Source organism: Diabrotica undecimpunctata, chromosome 3, assembly GCF_040954645.1.
Source record: "Diabrotica undecimpunctata isolate CICGRU chromosome 3, icDiaUnde3, whole genome shotgun sequence".
Taxonomy (NCBI): Eukaryota; Metazoa; Arthropoda; class Insecta; order Coleoptera; family Chrysomelidae; genus Diabrotica; species Diabrotica undecimpunctata.
Window position 1 is genome coordinate 14,889,889 of NC_092805.1, and position 21,187 is coordinate 14,911,075.

Here is a 21,187-nt window from a genome sequence, read left to right on the forward strand (position 1 = left end):
TTTATATTCAGTATTCAGTAAAGGAATCTCGGTAAGCTACATGAATTTTACTTATTACTTATCATTGTTCAGGATTGATTCTACTTGGGAGTACGGCATTCAAAAATTTGGAGAAATGGGAATGGTGATAACTCTATTCAATATTTACAAGTGCAGATTTTCAGGTGCGAAGGTCCGATTGTAAAGGTGCTCAATATCTTGCAGGTCTTAATTATGATTCGTTGCAGAGATCGAGAATCTTGAGCATCGAGTATTCGTGAACCTTGAAGCCGTTGGCTGGCTTTTTTCTCTGTTTATTTTGAGGTTTCGTAGGGTACTACAGAGAGTGAATTTAGTGGTTATCGTTTCCGTAGTAATGGTTACTTCTTCTTCTTAAAGTGCCCTCTCCTCAATGGAGGTTGGCTACTACAATTTTAAACTCTTCTCTATCTTCAGCTGTTCTTATTCTTCTTCTACGGCACTACAGCCCAAAATGATCCTTGGCCTCCTTTATTTTTTGCCTCCACCCTTGTCTGTCTGTGGCTGCTCTTCTCCATACACGGACTCCTAAAAGTGCTTGTGCGTCGCTGCTTACTGTGTCTTCCCAGCGCTTTCTTGGCTTTCCAACTGGTCTCTTTCCCTGCATTCTGGCGTTCAGTGCTCGTTTTGGTAGCCTATCCTCTCCCATTCGTATCACATGTCCGGCCCATTGCAATCTTTGTATTCTAATGAAGTCTGACAGGGGTGTTTCCTTATACAGTTGATAGAGCTCGTTGTTATATCGAATTCTGAAGATTCCGTTTTCCCTCACAGGTCCTAGTATTCTCCTCAGTACTTTTCTTTCGAATGTGTCGAGTTTGTTTTTGGATGTTTCTTTCAGGACCCATGCTTCGCTGCCATAACATGCTATTGGCCGAATTAAAGTTTTATAGATTCTCATCTTTGTATTTCGGTGGACACTTTTAGACAGCTGTTCTTATTAGCTGTTCAAAATTTAGCACTGTCCATTGTCGGATATTTCTGAGCCACGATAGTCTTTTCCTTCCTAGGCATCTCTTTAAATTTTCGATCTCTCGATTTTTCCTTTCACTATAAGTTGGGCATATTGGTACTTATTATTTCTCAGTATGTGGCCTAGGTATGATGTTTTTCTAACTTTTACTGTGTTAAAAAGTTCTCTTTCCTTGCCTATTCTATGCAGCACTTCTTCGTTTGAGGTATGCGATGTCCATGAAATTTTGAGTATTCTCCGGTAGATCCACATTTCGAAGGCCTCCAATTTATTTACGGTTGATGTTTTAAGGTTCCACGTTTCAACTGCATATAGAAGAGTCGACCAGACGTAGCATTTTGATAAACGTAGTCGAATTTCGAGTTTTATTCGAGAATCACAAAGCAGTTTTTTTTATTTTTTCGAAAGATTTTCTGGTCTGTTATATTCTCGATCTTATTTCTAGATCAGGATTTAGGCTGCTATCGATCCAACATCCCAGGTACTTAAATCTATTGACCTGTTCTAAAATGTGTCCATTTATTGTGCAAGGTTGAGGTACGTTTTGTTTTTTTAGGATTGACATCACTTTGGTTTTTTTAATGTTTATTTTCATACCAAATTGCTCACAGGTCGAGTTGGTTTTGTCGATGAGTCGTTGTAGACCTAAGTCGGAATCCGCAATTAACACTGTATCATCGGCGTATCTGATACTGTTGATATTTACGCCATTCACCTTGACTCCATCCTTGGAATCCTCCAATGCTTCCTTAAATAGAAACTCGGAGTAAAGATTAAACAGCAGAGGCGACAGAACACATCCTTGTCTAACTCCCCTCCTAATTTCTACTTCTGCGGATGTGGAACCTTCGATCCTAACTCTGGCGTTTTGGTTCCAGTACAAGTTTTTTAAGAATTTGATGTCTTTTCCATCTAAACCGACTTCTTGCAAACGTTCCAATAGTAGGTCGTGTCTTACTCTATCAAATGCTTTTTCGAAGTCTATAAAGCATATAAATATATCTTTCTGTTGGTCGTAGCATTTTTGGGCGAGAACTAGTAAACTGAACAGGGCTTCTCTCGTTCCCATGCCGGCTCTGAATCCAAACTGATCGTCTCCGATGATTGTTTCGCACTTTCTATAGATACGATTATGTACGATTTTTAGTAGGACTTTTACTGCATGACTCATAAGGCTTATCAGACGGAACTCATTGCAGTGTTGTGGGTTTGGCTTTTTTGGTAGTGGGATAAATATTGACTTCGGCCAATCTTGGGGTGATAATGGGGTCCGTAATGGTTACAGTCTGTCCCAAACCCTTCTTTCAGTGCGTCACTAATTTTGACGTCATATAGGATTTTAAGAATGTCGAGAATTATTGCATGACATTTTAGTTAAATCTTACAGTTGCAGGATCGTAATCGGCTAAATGTGAAAAGGTTATTTTTTTTGAAATATGGAATAAAAACTTTAACAATTCAAAAGTTTTTTTAATATACATATTAGAGGTCCCATCCTGTATATAAATTTTTATTGCACATTATATTGGAACGGCAGTTTGTCATAATTCCTATTCAATACATTCCAAGGAAAGTGCTTAATTAGCTAAGATTTATTTATGGATTTATTATTATTTATTACAAACACTATGGAATTGGAATGTTTGTTTATTTAAAATAACGCTTTCTCCTAGAATATTTTAAGAGTCGACTGCGAGACAAAAAATTTTACTGGCAATTGCAAGGCACCAACCAAAGCAAAACATTCCTCTGATAAAATAGCATCGATTGAATTCAATCATATTCGGATAAGTAATATTCCGATAAGTTTCTGTGGCAGCCAATAGTTTAATTTTGTGAAGATTTATCATTAAATAGTGGAAATAGTTTAAATAGTTCTAATATACACGAGTTCTAATAACATGTTGAGATTTATTGGTTAATGAAGGTCCTAGATTATCACATACTGAAGTACTCATTGCCACAGAATACAATTGAAGTACAATTGTCATCTGTTTGAATGCCTTTATTTGCCAATCGCCTTACTATTGGTAACGAAACTCCTAACGCCTCGGCAACACGCTAAAATGTATAGTATTTAAAATACTATTAATATTTTTTAGAATAATTTAAAACTTACTTCACGAACGGCAGAAACTGGTAATAAAGTTGTCACAGCCTCTTTTTCTAATTGAAAATAATTTAATAAGTTTAATATTAGTTTTTGTTCTTTCTCGGCATATTTAAAATATTTTTATGACAATAAATACAAAATTAAATTTTCACTGTAAAATGTCTGAAAATACTAACCTGGAATGATATCACTTTATCAGATGGCATTGTGAAAGTACTGTCACGATCGAGACCATCTGCGTCAAATTATATTTATGCGCATCATTGATTGGATATCTATTTAGCGTATTCTAGACTCCAACCAATTATACATCCGTAAGTAGAATTCGCTTTAATATGCAAATACCCGTGAACGATACATAATTTTCTAAGTTCTTTGTATAATAATCACAGACTCACGTTTTTTTCTGTTACTTCTAGCTTAATGCATTAGAGAGCATTCGATCAACTATGGCGCATTGAAAGAAGGGTTTGGGACGGATTTTAGCTTGAACATTACTATATTTTCCTCTGTTTAATTCCCTAAATTTATGTCAGAAATATCTAGTTTAATTTAAAAGCGTAGAAAAACAATTAGTAATTAAGTTGTCTAAATTGTTACTTACGTTCCTGAGTCTCCCTCTTCTTTAGCCTCAACCTGCGCATTGATCTGCACATCATCTAGAAAACCGCCCAGTTGTCCGTTATCCGGACAGAATTCTTCAACTGACTTTATTGGACTAATTTCTAAGCCTTTTATATCTGGAATGCCGTCCACAACGCGATTTTCCGGTCCCCATTTAGAAACAAAACCGGAACTCATGCTGGAACTTTTGGATATCTGAGGCGTTGGCTGTTTTGGAACTGTCAGTGCTGTATTGCCATAAGGAATTGGTTTACCTACGAAGGATATAAAAATTTATAAGACCATTTTTTAAATTTCTGTACTTTCATCAGTGTATTAGTCCTACGCAGCGTGCTGGACCCATATGAGTCTGTACTCTTTACCCAGCGAATCAGTTAAACTAGCATAGAATGCTGTATATCTTTAAAAAATCTTACCTGCTCCAATAACTATAGAAGCACTTTGTGACCTCTTCATGTCAGTTCCTCCAACGTTAATTGGCGGTTTGACCTGCGGCTGAGGAATATTCGCGTTGGAATCAGCAACTTCCCTTCGTTTTTTCACCAAGTTCTCCAAAAACTTTCCGTAATTTGCCTCGTCCGAGCTGCAATACATATCTAATTCTTGAATTGTGACTGTCGTTTCCATTTCGTTTCTTTCCAATTGTTTTAGTAAGGTTTCTCTTTGAAGTTGCAGGAAAGGTAGGTTGAAAAATTTGTGGAGGATTTTCAGTCCGAAGCCGTTACGCATAGACGATTCTGAGTGGCGTACTTGGGCAGAGCGCGTACTAAAAGAAAAAGTGGTAAGTTTAGAAGATATCTCTAATAACATTTTTTTTATTTTATTTATTTAATACACGGAATAACCCCATTAACAGTTTAAATTACAATATAGAATATAACAGTTAGGATTCAAAACTTGAAATTACTTATAATATAAAATCAATATTAAAAAGTTTAAAAAATTAGACTAAAAATCTTACATACTAAAAAAAACCAACAAAATATAACAAGAACAAAATTCAACAATCCCAATATACATATCACGAAGCAAAAGATCTTTTTAACTGAGAAGTTATATTGAAAATATCAGAATCGAGAACATTTAATAGCCCCATGTATCTATCCAATGGGTTGTGAATACCATAGGTTGTTCTGTGGAAAGGAATATTGAAAACCTTGTGGTAACACATATGATCTTATATATAAACATAGCTCCTGACATATCACGACGGTTCTTGGGTGAGGGTAAAGGTAATTGTTGTTCGATACGGGAATAATCATGATTTTCAATAGTGGCGTGGACATGGTAAGCTTCTTCTTCTTCTCGTGCCACTCCTAGCGGAGATTGGAAATCATCATGGCCACTACGACTTTGTTAGCAGCGCGCCTAAAAAGTTCAATCGAACTACACCCGAACCATTCACGTAGATTACGAAGCCACGATATTTTTCTTCTTCCCACACTTCTTTTGCCCTTACATGGTAAGCACAATATCTCAAAAATGTATGCTTGACTCTTTCTATGATATCAATATTGTTCTGAAAATAGGCTGACCAAAATACTGAACAGTATTCCACAATACTTCTAACTAAGCAACAATATAGTATAGGAAACAGGAAGTGATGTCGTTAACGAATATATTAAAAAGAAGTGGAGAAGTGTGGCCTCCTTGAGGAACTCCTGATGTTACTTTGATACTGGCAGACAGATGACAACCCATCTTGACTTTCTGACTTCTCCCAGATGTAGAGTTTTTAATCTATTCAACACTAAATCAGACATTGTCTAATGTTCGATTAGATTTCTCATTGGCTAGGATTCAAAATTCCCCAGAAGGACCCATCCTACCTTCTCTCCGAGATGTTCCTCACGTAAATACTTTTTAACTACAGAAAATAAGTCGAAAAAGCAGAACTGGCATTCTTTAAGATGAAGAACTTATATGCAAGAGACCGGGAATTTTCATCGTTATAAGGGGAGATCGTTATACAGAGAGAGACAAAATTCGGTACTGTAATATTAATAATACTAAATAACCTATTTTAATTTAAAAAATTTATCAAAACGAATATAAATGAATTATACTGTATTGTACACCACATGTTACTGTAAAATATATTTAGCCTATATTACCAAAATTTCTGTCACCTTGGTCTGTTTCCTTTTCTCTTTCCACAGAACTGACCTGATCTTGTCCTGAAGGCACAATAGAATCTTCCACAGCACTCATATCGTCTTCCTGGCGGATGAAGAATCGATGCAGTACTTTTGCCGCATCCAATGCCTGCTGAGGAGTCGGACCTGGTTCTGGCTCTGCTTCCACTTCCGAGTCACTGTTTTCTTCTTCTTCTACACGAACTCTTTGTATGATGTCCTCGTCAGAAAGTCCAGATGTTGTAGCTATATATTCATCAACTTCTTCAAAATCTGTTTGCTCTTCCGGTCTGTAGGTGATAGTAAGTTCAAACTGTCTGACCCAAACATCTAATGGCAAGTTATCTTCATCATCAGTCAATCCTTGATATTCCAGCCATCCTGCGTGTTTGAAAGAATGTTTTATTGTGTTGCTCGTCACCTCGTCTCAGAATTTACTAATCATTAGGATGGCGTCAAGAATGTATAGTTTAAAATCGCCATTGTTCTCAATCAATTCCATCAAAAGTCTTCTCCTGTAATGGCTTTTCAAACTCTTGATGACACTTTGGTCCATGGACTGAAGGACACTCGTTGTGTTTGCTGGCAGAAAACAAAGTTCAATGTTTTGAAGGTCGCACAGTATAGGATGAGCAGGACAATTGTCTACAAGCAGAATTTTTTTCCCTTTAAGCTCGATTTCCCACTTTCTTATCGCTTTTTCAAAAATTTCCGAAGTCATCCACGCACTCTTGTTTGCTTTATAGGTCACCGGTTTTTCGAATTCCCTATCACTTTTGCTTCACCGAACCTGTCATGCTGGCTGCCACTAAAACTGTAATGCGTTCCTTAGACAGCTTTCCATCAACGCACTTTTCCGATTTAAATTTTAAAGTTCTGTTTGGTGTCATTTTAAAAAACAATCCAGTCTTATCAGCATTGAAAATGTCGTCTGACGCATATCGTGCCTTCAGTCCAAGCCACACGTTTTCTAGCCAATCATTCGTTACGTTTTTGTTAACATCGCGAGCGTCTCCGCTGATTTGCCCGTAGTTGATCTTGTGCCGCAGCTTCCACTTGCTCAGCCAACCCTCAGATGCCTTGAAATTCTCAATTCCAAGCTCAGTTGCAAAAAACTCAGCTTTTGTCCTGACCACTGGCCCAGAAAGTGGAATATGGTTCATACGCTGCTGCTGGAACCGCTGAAGCTTAGCGCGATCTAAATCTTCCATCTCTGCTACCGCCCTCCACCTCTGATTCAAGCCACTTTTTTCTGTCCTTCCATATCGTAGCCACAGTTGACTAAGACATCCCCGTACGGTGAACTACATCCGATTGGTTTTCAGCTTTCTCTATTGCTCGAGTTGTCGATAACTTTTCCTCTACCGAGAGCACTTTATGCTTTTTCGAAAACATGTTGACTGTTGACACACTGAGACACAACTCAAACTGGAAATGAAAAGTCGTCAATGATGACAACATCAGTGTGATAACAGTTAGGCACGTCGCCCGAAGAATAAAAGCGAGTCACTTAATCCTCTGATAAGAATAAGTAGAATGGGTGGCCGTATTCCTTAAGCGCAAAACAAAACAACCGCTGGACAATGACCTTGCCACTCGTGACTCGGGTAGTCTGAACTTTAAACACAATAACACATTTGTTATCGACTATTGAACGCTGAAAAATCATCGCTATAAAGAGAGAAAGAAAATACGATATCGGTATAGACAAAGAATTAATACATTGTCCTTATGACGAACCAACTAATGTTTACTATTTTCATGAATACAATGAAAGACTTATGAGAGAAGAGGTCCTGGAGAAAAAAATGTCCTGGCATGCTAACTACCGAAAGTGGTCTGGAAGAACATCAACCAAATTATTTCGCAGTGCAATGACCAAGTGTTGGATACTCACAAGAAGAATATGGATATCATAAATGAAGTTATTCAATTTGTGCATTGGAGAGTGTGTTTATGGTTAAGTAAGGGAATAAGTGTGGCATTATGAGAACAAATTGGCTTACATTTATGAAGAACATATATATCAAAATTCGGGATTAAATTTTACTGAAATTTGAACAATTCCCATAATATGTGCATTCAAAATTTATGAATAAAATTACATTGATGTTAAAAACAGTAAAAACAAAAGGTATACTTACTCAGCAATTGATTCTATATAATAATTTACATGTTCTGCAGTAACTGATCTATGGTGTGACATATCACAATGATTTGATAATATTATCACTGGTATGTGGCCTGGAACTTTTGGCAACTCTCTTTGGACATAATCAAAAGTCCAATTTTTGGTCAAATCTAACATCATTATCACCTAAAAAATAAACATTTAAGATGAAGTTACATAAAAGGAACAATGAAGTTTTACAGTTTCATAATTTTACAGTTTCATAATTTTACAGTTTCATAATTTTACAGTTTTTTCCTACATTATCCATTTCTTTCCCTTTTTAAAGAGATTCTTTGATCCTTATCTCTTAAATGGAGCGAAAGGGTGCTTTATCTCTTACATTTAAGCAACTAAGCAACAACAATAATATTATCCGTTGTCCTCTGGAAACTGGCTTTCTCAGATCACTACAACTATTATCATTTCAATTGTATTCTTTTAAGCAATCCGAATGCAAGGATGTCTCGGTTGAGTTTACCGAAGGTACAAGTTGAATATAGCCGCAAATGTCAAAAATATTTGGGTTTGGCAGTGTTGGAATGTTTTTATAATGCATATGTCGTATGCTTCAAATATATAGAGAGAAAGCTTTTGAAAAGTACATTTTGATTATACTATTTTATGAACTCTGCAATTTTTAATTTATATGAAGCAATAACGAGTAAATATTTGTCTCTTTCGAGATTAATTGCAAAAATCTATTGCAATCTGGCAACTGCTGATTTGATGATTGCCAAATCTATCCCCTAATATATCAAAGGGTAATTGCCAAAAAAAAATTCTAATAATTAACTGCAATTTATCTCCAAAGAAACAAATACTTACTCATTCTTGTTTTATAAAAATCAAAAATTGCAGAATTTATAACAAAATATAAACAAAATGTACTTTTCTAAAGCTTTATCTTTTTTTTAGTTAAGTTTCTACGATGTCAGTTGGACAAGTATAAAAACAAAATTCGACACTCAAGTGTCGGCGCCTTCTGTAAAACATAGGCGGCGCAATAGAAATTAACTAATAAACTTTTGTTTTTAAATTAAGGTCTAATATTTTGTTAAACAGTAATAATATTGTTAATTATTCACATTTCTTTATGAACTTGACACCAAAGATGATTAAAAGTTAATACACATAGTTCATTCACTAACGGTAAAATATTGTAATATTGTATTCACACAATTAAACACTATCACTATCCGTGTGTCCAGAACTTGAGTCGTCGTTTGTGTTTATAACTACCGGTTCAATTGGTGGTAAAGTAGGATATTCTTTTTCTTTTACTTGAACATGAGCTACACAATTTTTCCAAATGTCAGTTTTGTTAAGTTCTTCGATCACTGTTCTTATATTTTGGACAACAACGTCACTTAATTGGCGAGATTGATTCATTTTCCGCAATTCCTTTTTTACATCGGCCCATATCATTTCAATTGGGTTGAAAACACAATGATATGGAGGGAGCCGTAAAACCGTATGCCCGTGGCGTTTAAAGAGTTACATATTCTATTACATATTCTTCTTGAAAATTTTGTTGCTTAATTAATTGCAACAATTCCTTTTGTTCTCCATACATTCTATGATATCTCCCTTCTTGGAGCTAGTATTTGTAATTTTGGTGTAGAGTCTAGAATGGTATGACGCATTGTCCATTACTATCACGGAATTTGTTTTAATATTCGGTAAAAGCTGTTCCGTTGCCCATATTTCGAAAAGTCATATCCTCATGATAATCAGCTGATGACTGTTTAATGTTTTTGGCCGATAATAACAAGGCATTAGGTACAAACCCGCTCTTAGTTCCAGCATGTAGAATTATAATTCTTTTTCCTCTCGAACAAGGAGTACTCAAGCAGCACTTTTTGCTATCATTCATCCAGCCATATTGAACTACATCATGGGTGTCAAACCACGTTTCATCAAGATACACAATGTCTCTATTGTCATCTCAATATTCCTTTATTTTACGTAAATAATGTTGCCTCTGTATCACAATCCTTGTAGATTCCATAATTACCATTCTCTTGTCTAATTTTTTATAACTAAATCCGCATTCTATTATAACACGCCTCAATGTATCAAGGGATTTATATGCATAATCGGGATATATTTTCAAATTGTCCTGAAGCATTTCCAACGTTGGAACTTTGTTGTCCTAATAAAATTCGTAGACATAGCGACAAATAACGTCTTTAGTGGCCTTATCAATCTTTTTAAGGTTTTCTCCAACTCTTTGACGTTTAACAGAATGATCACTTACATCCCCAGCTGCAATAACACGTAAAACTGTCGTACGCGCAAGTTTGGTAAGTTCACATATCCTTAACATAATATTATTTTCCGAAAGTGTACTATTTTCGCCTCTTAAACAGGAATATATATTTAGAATAATCCTTTGCGCTTGAATATGTAAGTCCTTATTTACAAATTCCCAATTCATTGGTGTTGGATCTATAATTGTTAAAAAAAGTAGATTAAGGGTGAATATTATGACCGAGCATCCCTATACAACTAATTATTAAACTTGTTTTAAATAAGAATTTACATACCTAAATCGTCCGTTAATGTATTTACTGTCTTAACTCAAACTTAACTAAAACACAACACTACTGTTTGCACAAAAATATTAAAAATATAAGTGAACTTGCTGTCGTACACGACGATACTGAATATATCGTTTAGTATGAGAAACCTGAGAAGGCATTTTTGACCATGTAACGATAAAGTTTGAGCGTAATAACTTCCGAAGAATTTGACTAATTACACTTCAGTAGTGCCCGATAAGATACGTAGAAAGTAATAAGCCACAGCTGCAATGTGGACAATACCGTTAGTGATCAGTTACAAATAATGTTTATATTTCTGAATTATTCGGGACTGGAGCCGAAAAATTCCTTAACTTTTATTGAAATTTAAAATTGATGATTAAAAGTATATACATACATAATGCAAATGAAATGTAATGTGCTTTTTAATTTGAGAACTAAAAAATGAGACTAAAATTTTACTATAAAAATAAAATAATTATAAGTTTATCACGACGACACTGTTATTGTGTTTATTATATGCTTGCCGCCTTTGAAACATGAGAAGCAGTTTTTGCCAGATAACGGCAAAGCCAGATTTGGTTAATATCCATGTGGACTAATACCAGGATTAATCAATAATTACAGAATTACAAAGATTTATTTTTATTTCTATGTTCGCCGTAGAATTACTGACCGGACCCCAAAAATTGTTCTTTCCCAATTCATATCGGTTCTACTTTACCTACATTATAAAAACATGCCAACACTGCTATACCGAAAATTTTTTGTTCCATGTTTGACATTTGCGGCTATAATCAGTTTATACTTTCGGTAAACACAACCAATGTCTCATATGTAAAAACAATCGCTCGGTTTTCCCTGCAAAACTGTTTAATTACCAGTCTTAACGATAAATATATTGCCTTTCTATTAAGATGTGTCTATTATTTTTGTTTTCTCTGGTTCCCGTGTAACCCATTTCTTCTACAAACTTTTTATATAATTATTAAACTGTCGGAAGCATTTTTTCTTCAAGATAGAAACTTTTAATATAGTGATATAACAAGCATTCATCCATTTGATTCATTTTGTTCAATTAGTTAGGATCCCTCCTGTATAATGTAGCCTACAATTTCTAATATAATGTTTTTATTAAAACAAAATAGGTTATTAGAATTTGGTTTGAAATATGTTCATCAAACATTCAGTTATGATAAATGTGATAAATTTTGTGTATGACAAAATAATAAATGAAGCGTGCATTTCCATAACGTTGTAAGTGCCAATATGTAGAGTGGCGCATCAGTTACTAAATTATTTTTGTTTGGACGTGTTGGGTTGGGTTTAAACCTAAGTATTTGGAACGAATATGGATGAAACTACAGAAAAACGGTCCAAAAAGAAAAGAAGAGTTGTTGATAGTTGGAAAAAAAATAAAACCAAGAAAATGAGAAACTCTGGCGAAGAATATGTTTCTCTAGTCAATAAAAAGACCGTTACAAAGAAAATGCCACCAGCTGATGTAAGTATGGTTTAAAGAGATACCTATCTAAATAGACGTTAAAACATAAATAATTTTTTTTTGTTTAAATCTATCTAAATAATCCAAAATTGTTTTAGGTAAAATGCAAGTGTCCACTAGCATGTAGATCCATAAGACTGGAATACCTTGTTGAGTTGTACAATCATTTTTATGAAATGGCTCATTATAGTAAGCAGCAAAGTTACCTACAAAGGTTTATTCATCCCCAATTAATCAAAAGGAGACGTCATGGTCAGTACGAACATCCCAGTGAAAGTAGGAGAAAGCACTCTTTCACCTACCATTTACTTTTGCCTGGAGGATCTGAAATAAGGGTTTGCCTCAAAAGATTTTGTAGTACGTTTGCCGTAACTCCAAGAAGAGTGCAACTTTTGGAAGAAAAAATTCTTGATGGTAAAATGGATATGTCAGAAAAACGAGGAGGGGCTCGACAAAATATTTTCAAGACTGTCTGGACTAACAAGATTATAGAGCATATCGAAAGTTTTCCAAAAATTGAGAGCCACTACGCAAGGGCGAAAACCCCTGATAAGCTCTTCTTGTCACCGGATTTAAACGTAAGTAGAATGTACCGTGCATTTTTAGAGAAATATTGTGCGGATTATCAGCCGCCTAACAAACCACCAGTGACTAGACAATGGTATAATGAAATTTTTATATCAAAATGTAACTTATCTTTTGCAAGGCCTAAAGTAGATACATGCTCTACATGTGATAGTTTGGCTGTTCAAATAAAATCAGGAGATAAAGCTGCTGTAACAGAACAGGAGCTTCACCATCGGAGAGCACAGGCTGCTACAAAAGCAATGTCAACTGAGACCAAAAATGCATGTACAAGTAATTGCTATGTTCTTTCCTTCGATATGCAGCAGCAAATGTACATTCCCCAATTAACTCACTCCGAAATGTACTATTCACAACAGCTTGCAGTGTGTAACTTAGGAATTCACGATTCCATCACAGGAAAAGGATTCATGTGTTTATGGACTGAGGACTTTGGGGGAAGGGGTGCCTTGGAAATTAGCTCCTGTTTATATACTTACCTTACTAAGGAAATTGGCAATCACGGAAAGAAAAAGCTTATTTTGTGGTCGGATAATTGTGGGGGTCAAAATAAAAATCAGTTCATGATCGCCATGTATTTGACCATACTAGCAAATAACGTTTTTGAGGAAATTATTCATAAATTTCCTGTAAAAGGACACACTTTCCTTAATTGCGACAGAGATTTCGCAATCATAGAAAAACGTAAAAAAGTGTGTAAGGCTTATACATTGATGAATGTTGTTAACATCATTACTAGTGCGGCCCAGAAAAATCCATTCTCGTGCATGGTGGTTAAGGACTTTTATGATTTCAAAACCGTTGCCTGTGATAAACTGAACACAAAGAAGTTAGGAATTTCAACAGCTACGCAGCTTCGTCTTACAAGAGAGAAATTTGGTACGGTGATGGTGGCTAAAGGACATAGTGAGCTCGCTGGATGGAGTGAGACCAATGTACTCAAATCTGGAGTTACATTAGAAGACTTTAAAATCATAGACCTTCAAAAAACTAGAACTCACTTAGGTATCCCAGAGAAAAAAAGAACAGATATTGAAAAAATGCTCCCTTATCTTCACGATGATGCCAAGAAGTATTTTAAAGAAAAATTAGGTCAACCAGGGCAAGTTTCTACTGTAGCAAACAACGGTTAAAAATCTGGCATTTAAAACGTTTTGACTTGCAAACCTGATGGCACTTACAACGTTTTGATCTTAGACAGATTTTTGAATTTTTTTTTAAGTATGCTTTGTTTATTGTTTTTTTGCGGTATGTTTGTATTATATAATACCTTTAAACTAATCCTTTTTCAGTATGTTACATTATAAGAAATAAACATGTTCGATAAAAAACTGTTTTTTACTCCTCCTGAAAAATTTATAATTTGGCACTTACTACGTTATGGCAATGCACGCTTCAAATGTACTTAAATAGTTTAAATAGTTTAACCATGTAAACTGAAAATATTTTGTTAAACAATTTAGTTTGTTTCTTAACGATTTACAAATACACAAGATATGCATTTAAAAACATCTATAAATAATCTCCTAAATACCTTTTAACATAACTTAAACATTATGACATAACTTTTATTGAATGTGATAATTTGTAAAACATGTGAGGCATTTTTGATAAAAGTATATTTTGATTTAAATTATATTTAATGCCTAAGGCAATTAGGCGTATGGGGTTTGTGTGTTTATAAAATTTACAAAACATTTTTAACTTAATTTGTTGCAAATTTAAATGCAAATTGACAATGGGGAAGAAAATATAATTGTAATGGGAGATCTAAACGGTAGAGTCGGAAATAATAACAATGGAATTGAGGAATGCATGGTAAAAGAAGGAGAAGAGATACTAAACAAAAATGGTGAAAGAATAATAGAAATATGTATGGAGAATAAACTTGTTATAACAAATACAAAATTTAAACATAAAAAAGTACACAAATACACGAGAGTACAAGAAAGCAGAAATGAAAAATCATTCATAGATTACTTTTTGGTAAGTAGCAACAAAGGGAAAAGAGTACAAGACACGAAAGTGAAAAGAGGCTCAGAGATTGGCAGTGATTATCATCTAGTAATAATGAGAATGAGAACAGCCAAAGAAAAGGAAGAAACGAGGAGAAAGGTAATAAATGAAAAAGTAAAAAGCTACAAATTAAAAGAAGAAAGATATAAGAAGATATTCCAAGAAAAATTAGACAATATTTTTAAAGGTAGGGCAAAAACTGCAAGTATAGAAGAAAAGTGGGAAAATCTCAAGACCAACTTAATCATAGCTGCTGAGGAAACTTGCGGGAAGACTTCTTCTTAAAGTGCCTATCCGTTCCGGATGTTGGCGATCATCACGGCTATCTTTACTTTGTTTATTGCAGCGCGGAACAGTTCAGTGGTAGTCGTGTTATACCACTTTCGTAAATTTTGAAGCCAGGAAATGTGTCTTCTTCCCGGTCCTCTCTTACCATTTACCTTCCCTTGGAGAAAAAAAATAGCAAATAATAGCATGAGGAGAACTGAATGGTGGACGGACGAAATACGAAGGAAAGTAAAGAATAAAAAAGAAAAATGGAAGAGGTATCTAAGTACAAAGCGCCCTGAAGATTATGAGGCATATAAAGAAAAAAGAAAAGAGGTTAAAATAGCTGTGAAAGCAGAAAAAGAAAGGTCATGGGAAAAGTTTGGACTAAAAATGAGAAATAATTATAGAGAAAATCAAAAACTCTTCTATGCCGCATTAAAACAGCTCAGACAAATGAAAGAACACATGATGCTGAATATAAAAGACAAGAATGGAAAGGTAATAACAGAAGAAAACCAAATAATGAAAAGATGGAGAGAACATTTCAAAGAGCTAACTCATACAGACGTAGACAACATAGTGGAGATACAAGAAATAAATGAAAAACAAAAAGTAGAACCCATAACAACAGAGGAACTAGAAAAGGCAATTGAAAGAGTTAAATTAGGCAAAGCACCAGGCAAATATCATATCACCCCGGAAATGATAAAATTCATGGGAATAGAGGGGGTGGACAGCATGAAACAACTAATGAATGATATCATAAAGAGAGCTGAAATACCACAGGAGTGGAAGAAAGACATTATACTACCAATAAACAAAAAGGGTGATAAGAGAAACCGTAATAATTACCGAGGTATTACTATATCAAGTATTCCTGGGAAGGTATTCGCAAGAATAATAGAAACAAAAATAAAAACCCAAATAGAACCAACTATGGAAGATACACAATGTGGATTCAGGAAGGACAGAAGCACGCAAGACCACATATTCACAATAAGACAAGTAAGTGAGAAAGTAATCAATAAAAATAGAGAAATACATATATGCCCGGACCCCAAAAATTGTTCTTTCCCAATTCATATCGGTTCTACTTTACCTACATTATAAAAACATGCCAACACTGCTATACCGAAAATTTTTTGTTCCATGTTTGACATTTGCGGCTATAATCAGTTTATACTTTCGGTAAACACAACCAATGTCTCATATGTAAAAACAATCGCTCGGTTTTCCCTGCAAAACTGTTTAATTACCAGTCTTAACGATAAATATATTGCCTTTCTATTAAGATGTGTCTATTATTTTTGTTTTCTCTGGTTCCCGTGTAACCCATTTCTTCTACAAACTTTTTATATAATTATTAAACTGTCGGAAGCATTTTTTCTTCAAGATAGAAACTTTTAATATAGTGATATAACAAGCATTCATCCATTTGATTCATTTTGTTCAATTAGTTAGGATCCCTCCCTTGGAGAAAAAAAAATAGCAAATAATAGCATGAGGAGAACTGAATGGTGGACGGACGAAATACGAAGGAAAGTAAAGAATAAAAAAGAAAAATGGAAGAGGTATCTAAGTACAAAGCGCCCTGAAGATTATGAGGCATATAAAGAAAAAAGAAAAGAGGTTAAAATAGCTGTGAAAGCAGAAAAAGAAAGGTCATGGGAAAAGTTTGGACTAAAAATGAGAAATAATTATAGAGAAAATCAAAAACTCTTCTATGCCGCATTAAAACAGCTCAGACAAATGAAAGAACACATGATGCTGAATATAAAAGACAAGAATGGAAAGGTAATAACAGAAGAAAACCAAATAATGAAAAGATGGAGAGAACATTTCAAAGAGCTAACTCATACAGACGTAGACAACATAGTGGAGATACAAGAAATAAATGAAAAACAAAAAGTAGAACCCATAACAACAGAGGAACTAGAAAAGGCAATTGAAAGAGTTAAATTAGGCAAAGCACCAGGCAAATATCATATCACCCCGGAAATGATAAAATTCATGGGAATAGAGGGGGTGGACAGCATGAAACAACTAATGAATGATATCATAAAGAGAGCTGAAATACCACAGGAGTGGAAGAAAGACATTATACTACCAATAAACAAAAAGGGTGATAAGAGAAACACTGTAATAATTACCGAGGTATTACTATATCAAGTATTCCTGGGAAGGTATTCGCAAGAATAATAGAAACAAAAATAAAAACCCAAATAGAACCAACTATGGAAGATACACAATGTGGATTCAGGAAGGACAGAAGCACGCAAGACCACATATTCACAATAAGACAAGTAAGTGAGAAAGTAATCAATAAAAATAGAGAAATACATATATGCTTTATTGATCTGGAAAAGGCGTTTGACAGAATCCAAAGAAAGGATGTATGGAGGACATTAAATGAAAGGGGAGTTGAGTATAACAATTGATGTAATAAAGGATATGTACAATAATAATACAAATACGGTGAGAAACAACAACGAGAAATTCGAAGAATTTACTACAAGTCAAGGCGTCAAACAGGGATGCGTGTTGAGCCCACTGCTGTTCTCAGTGGTACTGGATGAGGCAATAAAGAAAGCCAAGAGAAGAACGAGAAAACTAACATTAGAATACTGGCAAATGAAACAGACTCAACTATCAGATTCACGTAATTACTTAATAATTAGTGATTATTACCATAAAGTATATACTGAAAACAACTTTTCCTAAATTAAAAAAAAAAAAGATAAATGAGGTTTTTTTAAATATTCCGAATTTTTCTTGATAGGCTAATTTTAACACCGGAATCATATTCAGCTGAAAATTTTACATTGAATACGCATTTTTGGATATTTTGTTGAGCAGATAGCTATGCCAGAAAAAGTGATAAAAAACGGGAAAAAAATTTTTCTTGGAAAAAATTGAATTACCCATATAGGCCTATTTGGGTGTATATGGGTAATTCTAGAGTCTAAATGGCTAGAATATTTTAGACCCAGAAGGTTTAAATTTGGCAAATCATCATATTTTGTAGTATAGTATATGCTTGTAAGATTTAAGCCAAATCGAGAGAGGTTGGCTGACCAACTTTGCATAGTTAATGTGGAATTACCCTTTAACCCTATCTGTCAAATTATTATGAATAAAATGAAACTTTACACCTTGGTGGTGTAGTGGTAAGAACATCAACTCACTGAGCCTAAAAACATTGCATGGTTGATGCAGATAATTACAAATAAAATAAATGAAACTTTATAGATTGACAGAAAAATCATAACATCTATTTAATTAGAGTTTGACAATATTTAAAACATAATACAGATTTAAATTACAATAAACCACTTACCCCATTAGTGCCTTTATAGACATCTAAAAACTCTGCATCTAATGCATGTTCCTCTTCTACTTCCAACTGGGTATTTTCCAATTTCAGCCCTTCAAAATGTTTCTTCTTTTTTCCTTTATCTACAACATCCCACACTTCTACTTTCACTATATCATCGGTAGCTTTGTAGTTCCACTGGATAGAAGTCACTTGGATTTCGTCTGTAGGAATGTACTCTTCAACAAACTTTTTCCCTTGAAGTCTGTGGAATAGACAGGTTTTTCCAACATTTCTGTCACCTTTTATCACTATTTTCACTGAAAATAACCATCAAATTTGTAAATACAAGTAAATATAGCACAATAAATCATTATTGTACATAATGGCAATGTTTTTATTATTTGAGATTTTATTATAGCTTACTACATGTTAAGCATATGTGATAAATGCTTGAAGTTGAATCTGTTAAGTATTTGTAAAAGTGATACTTCCTTTGTTCAAGAAGGTGATATTATCCTTTCCTTAACTTGACCGGCCAGCTTAAAGCTACCAGTAGCAATAAAAATAATAGTTCATCCTTCACATATAATAAAAAACTATTATATTGAAGCTTCTAGTTTTTGGTCATTTGTAAAATCAAAAAGTAGTTATGTGAGTTTGTCAAAAATTAAGTTTGGGAACCATATTTACACAAATTCTGACAGCCTTGATATACAAATGGTTTTGTATATCTATAGGGAATCTGTTAACCAACTGTAGCACCTCTGCAAATCATTTTTATAACTTAAGATTTAAAAACGAATACATTTCCTACTAAGTTCTCCTTCTTCTTCGTCTTTTTATGTAGACATTTTTCTGTTTTGCAATGTGCCTCCAGTAAGTTGTCCTTCCATTGTTTTCGTGGTCTTCCTACTGATCATCTTCTTATTGCAGAACCGTCTCTTGTAATCTTTACTACTGCATTTCTTGTCATTCAGCTTATATGATCGTTCCATTCTACTCTTCTATTTCTTACCCAGTTCTTGATGTTCTCCACCTTGCATCTATGTAGTATACCTGTACTTCTAGCTCTGCCCATAGTGTCTTACCATCAATTTTTCTTAGTGTTTTCATCTCTACTGTTTCTAACATCCTTTTCGTCCTCTCTATATCAGATTGTGTTTCTGCTGCATATGTCATTATTAGTCTGATGTTTTGCATATTCTGCTTTTCATGTCTTTCCCAATATTTTATTTCTCATTATTGTTTCATTCAGTCAACCTGCGGCTTTGTTTGCTCTATTTACTTGATCTTCCACTTCAGTTTCGAGCTTTCCGTAGCTAGATAATGTGATGCTTAGATATTTAAACTCCATCACTTGTTCTATTATCTGACCTTCCAGCTCCAATTTACATCTTAGTAAATTTGCTGTTATGCATTATGCATTTGCTTAACCATGCATTTTCTCTTTTTTGGAGAAATTAACATGTTAAATTTTCTGGTGGTTATATGAAATTGGTGCATAATAAAGGTATTATTACTGTCTCCATTATTAAGTAGGGTGAAATAAAAGGCCAATCAAACAAAAATATTCACAATCAAGTAGATCCACATAAGTTTGTTGATAGCTGCTCTGAATAAATCCAAAATAAAAATACTACATTATTGCATGACCCTACATTATTGTGCTCATTCATTCAGACCCATATAAATAATTTTTAAAGTAGTTTTTTAAAAATATTTTAAAAGTTCTACAGAAAACCTGTAAATTGTATTGTTGCAAAACAGCATTATAACTTTTTGTTTATCTACTTGCATAAACAATGAATCTGACTATTGTTTACTTAAAGAAGATAAAACTGGTATTCAACTATAATAAAAATATTTACTTAATGGAAAAATACAACTATTAAAATATTCCACTTGAGGAATGAGGCCAAAACAAAATAATAACAAGCTATGATAGTTAGCATATCTATAATAACTATCATATAATCTATTTTTTTGTTAATTAAACTAGATAATTAATTTATATGCTATTTTTAGAGGAATATAAGTAACCCCTGTGTAACTGACTATAATATCCAGAATAAGTTTGTACTTATTTTTCTTATTTGTTCATATGGAATTACGTGACTAGAAGCAGTTCTCATTAGTATTATTTTGGTATTATGTAAGTGAAAGCTAGAATACATAACTAAATAAACAATCGAAACTTTGGCTGAAACAAATCTTTAACTGCAAAAATACCTACTGTTGTATTGTACACCTCTTGCAAATTTTTTCTGTAAAGATGATGACATAGCCTGATGGCTGGAGGGTCGAGATGTTGGCACATTGTTGGCGGAGTTTTCACCCTTACTAGTAAGCCTTTTTATTGCGGAAAACATTTTTCTTCAAATAACTGTTAATTATTCACTGTTATAACACATTCCATATGGTTTACAGTTATATTATTGATTTACTAACAACAGGACCAAGATGATCTTACTAATTGTCAAAAGACAAAACCAACTGTAGCTTAAGACATTATTTAACAATAATAATAAATAGCAAATTGAGTTAAAAATTCTCTAAAACGATCACTGATAATAGGAATGAACAGGTTATACTATTTTCTATTTTGACTTTTAGTGACAGGTTGACAGGTGACTTTAACAATTCGTAAATATAGTAGATGGCGCGTTCAACTTATATCTTATTCAATTTATAATATTAAAATTCTGTGTTATTGATTCCAAATATTTATTAATATTGTAATAAACCTCCTAATACGATCAACGGATATAGAGCGTCTATATTTGTTGGTATAATAATGAATATTTTGTTTTAATTTCTTTCTTATTATTAGGATTTAATATAGCAAACTGCAGTAATTGTAAAATAAAGAATCCTAGTTCAGACTATCTCCAATAGAGGTCAAAGGTAGTATTAAAAT

At 33.9% G+C, this 21,187-nt stretch overlaps 1 protein-coding gene across 1 annotated transcript in view; it reads right to left on the reverse strand.

Moving 5' to 3' along the window:
• LOC140436480 (rab-like protein 6) overlaps nucleotides 1-20,884 on the reverse strand; it is a 37,301-nt gene extending 16,417 nt beyond the window's left edge. The window contains exons 1-5 of the mRNA XM_072525333.1: nucleotides 20,504-20,884; nucleotides 18,292-18,587; nucleotides 8,008-8,180; nucleotides 4,145-4,494; nucleotides 3,709-3,982 (exon numbers count right to left, since the gene is read on the reverse strand). Of these exons, the coding sequence (XP_072381434.1) occupies nucleotides 3,709-3,982; nucleotides 4,145-4,494; nucleotides 8,008-8,180; nucleotides 18,292-18,587; nucleotides 20,504-20,639 (1,229 nt within the window). The 5' untranslated portion in view covers nucleotides 20,640-20,884. The remainder of the gene's footprint in view (nucleotides 1-3,708; nucleotides 3,983-4,144; nucleotides 4,495-8,007; nucleotides 8,181-18,291; nucleotides 18,588-20,503) is intronic.
• Between the last annotated feature and the right edge of the window lie 303 nt (nucleotides 20,885-21,187).